General features: G+C 63.7%; 1 protein-coding gene across 1 annotated transcript; it reads right to left on the bottom strand.

Annotated features, from left to right (window-relative positions):
- Positions 1-284: 284 nt before the first annotated feature.
- LOC113212208 (thymidine kinase 2, mitochondrial-like) lies at positions 285-1,013 on the bottom strand. Its single transcript, XM_026430820.1, has one exon. The coding sequence runs from the start codon at positions 1,011-1,013 to the stop codon at positions 285-287; it is 729 nt and encodes a 242-aa protein (XP_026286605.1).
- Positions 1,014-2,373: the final 1,360 nt, after the last annotated feature.

Here is a 2,373-nt window from a genome sequence, read left to right as displayed (position 1 = left end):
AGTAGGTGCGGCGGCAGGCGGTGATGAGGGAGCGGTGGCGCCCAGGTGTGCTGCCCAGGTGAGGAGGGGGGTCGACAGCTCGAGCGGCGGAGGCAGTCAGCTCCGCTGTACCACGAGAAGCTGCGGAGGAGAAGCGGAAAAGGGCCTCGGCGGACCCGCGTTAGTACGTCGCCGGGAGAGAAGTGCTCACAGCATGTTACGCGTGAGTACGTCTCGGACAAGGATGGGGATGCAGTTACTCACAAGTCGAAAAGTTATCCTCCGTCAGTAAGACTTAACTCGCACTAGGCGGCGTACAAGCAGACTCTCTCCAGGGCCTCCAGCGCTGCTGCCAGCAGGTCCTCCGGAGACAGCGTCCCGTCCAGGACGACCACCTCGTTCCGGCGTTCCGAGTACTCGGCCCGCAGGAGCCAGTCGTCCAAGCGCCGGTGCAACCGCGCAAAGAAGTAGTGCGGCAGCTGTGACTCCTCTGGGCGGCCTCGCCGCTGAGTCCGACGGCGCGCTTCCTCAGGCTCGATCCGCACGTACAAGTACACGACCGGGTGGGCGGGCCGTGTCGCGTCCCGCAGGACACGCAGCGTGACCATCTCCATTCGGGAAATCGCGCCGACGGCGTGTGCATGTTCCGAGAACACGTCCACTGCACACCGGGCGGAGCGCTCAAAGATGCGCATCCGCGACGTGCGGCGGGCACAGCGCATCCGGTTGCACAGCGTGCCCAGGACCAGCACTTGGAAGAGATAAGCGTTCGCGGCGTAGTCGTTCATAAGGGCCGCGAGGAAGTTGACACCGCCCGTTCCCCGCCATTCCTCGATCGGCTCCTGGTACACATCGTAGTTGCCAGTACTTGCCAGCGCCGTTGCTAGCGTCGATTTCCCCGCGCCGATGTTCCCTTCGAGATAGACATCCGGCAGGTGGCGCCTAAGGGCAGGGGGCGGAGTGGGCCAACGGCGCAGCAGGAAGGCGCCGAGCAGGAGCAGCGCGGGGCACCCGAGCACGAGGTAGAGGGCCATGGCTAGGTGTCTCTGGAGCTGCTCGGACTAGACTGAACGGGCGCACCTCGCAGGTGACTTATTAAAGGCGCTGCCGCGAGCCGCGGGGTGAGGGGCGAGGGGCAAGTGGTCGGGCGCTAAGCGCATTGTTTGAACGCCCAGTCCTCGCCTAACGCTCTACCTGACACCATGGGGGTACGCTTTCGCGGAATACGTGGTGGACGCCTCTGCCGAGTCGCCCGGTATTACCTGGCCCGTCCCGGCGCAATGGTGGGGTGGGGAGAGGAACCCCCGAACTTCAATCCATTCCAGCCTGTGAGTACCCCTCAACCTGCAAATTTTAGCACGCCAATGAGGAAACGTTACCGTTTGCTTTGCCGGCCTCCGCAGATTTGCGAAGGGTGCAAGGAATTTGCCAACAACCGGGGGTGGACCGTAGGCCTGCAGCTCCAGGTCTACCACGTCCTCGCGGAGGAGTTCTCTCCAGACGTCGTCTGTCTGGCGCGGGGGCTGCATCCAGGCTGCCCCGGCCGGGTCACCCACCTGGTGGACTGTAGCTGCCGCCGGCGTGATAAGGAGGAGGCCCAATTTTGCAACGTGATACTCGATGGTCTGGCTATTAAGAATAAAAGATGCTTCCTACGCGCCGTTGTACGTCATTGTATGTAAAGATCAAACCTCACTCTGCTTCCAATAGCAACATATTTGGTGTCCAATAACGAATTTTAAACAAGAGACACTCAAAGAGACATATAAAACAAAAAAAGACACTCAAAAAAGCAACAACTGACCAACCAGTTCAAGTCCAATCTCAAAACCGTCCTCGGAAACGAATTTGAAGGTGAATCTTCTTGTTGCACGCCCTCCGGGTGGAAGCACGCAGCGGCCGGGGGCAGGTGAGGACGCCATGCCCATCAGTGCTCCGGCAGTTGCCGCAGCGGTCGCGTCGCTTCCGGGCAGGTCGCTGAGACGGCTGAGGCTCGGCCCGGTGTACAGCACGCCGCTCAGCAGGGGGGCGGCGTGAAGTCTGGGTGGGGCGGCGCGGCGCCTGGGAGGGGCGTCCGCCGGCAGCCCGCGGCGGTGATGCTGCATCTCGCGCGGCGGCGTCCACGGCAGCGGCCGCGAAAGCAGCACGCGGCGGCGAGATGCGCCGGACAGGTGGAGGGGCTGCGGCGGCGGAGTCCGCGGCGGCCCGCCGTGCGGCCAGCAGCAGTCGGAGATCGCCGCGCGGCAGCTCCGCTGGCGCATCCGCCGGGAGCGGGATGCGGCGTACCTGCGGCTCAGGTCGCGGGGCCGCGAGGGCCTCTGGAGTCACCTCTATGACGAATCCACGGGGCTCGCGCGGCAGCGGGCTTATGGATCCTGACGACCGATGTGGTGA

Source organism: Frankliniella occidentalis, unplaced genomic scaffold (genome assembly GCF_000697945.3).
Source record: "Frankliniella occidentalis isolate FOCC.00 unplaced genomic scaffold, Focc_3.1 Scaffold497, whole genome shotgun sequence".
Classification (NCBI taxonomy): domain Eukaryota; kingdom Metazoa; phylum Arthropoda; class Insecta; order Thysanoptera; family Thripidae; genus Frankliniella; species Frankliniella occidentalis.
Note: the sequence above shows the minus strand (reverse complement) of the source record. Positions and strands in the feature narration are given on the sequence as shown.

Coding starts and splice junctions, on each gene's coding strand:
- LOC113212208 (XM_026430820.1), bottom strand. CDS start 1,013: ATGGCCCTCTACCTCGTGCTCGGGTGCCCCGCGCTGCTCCTGCTCGGC.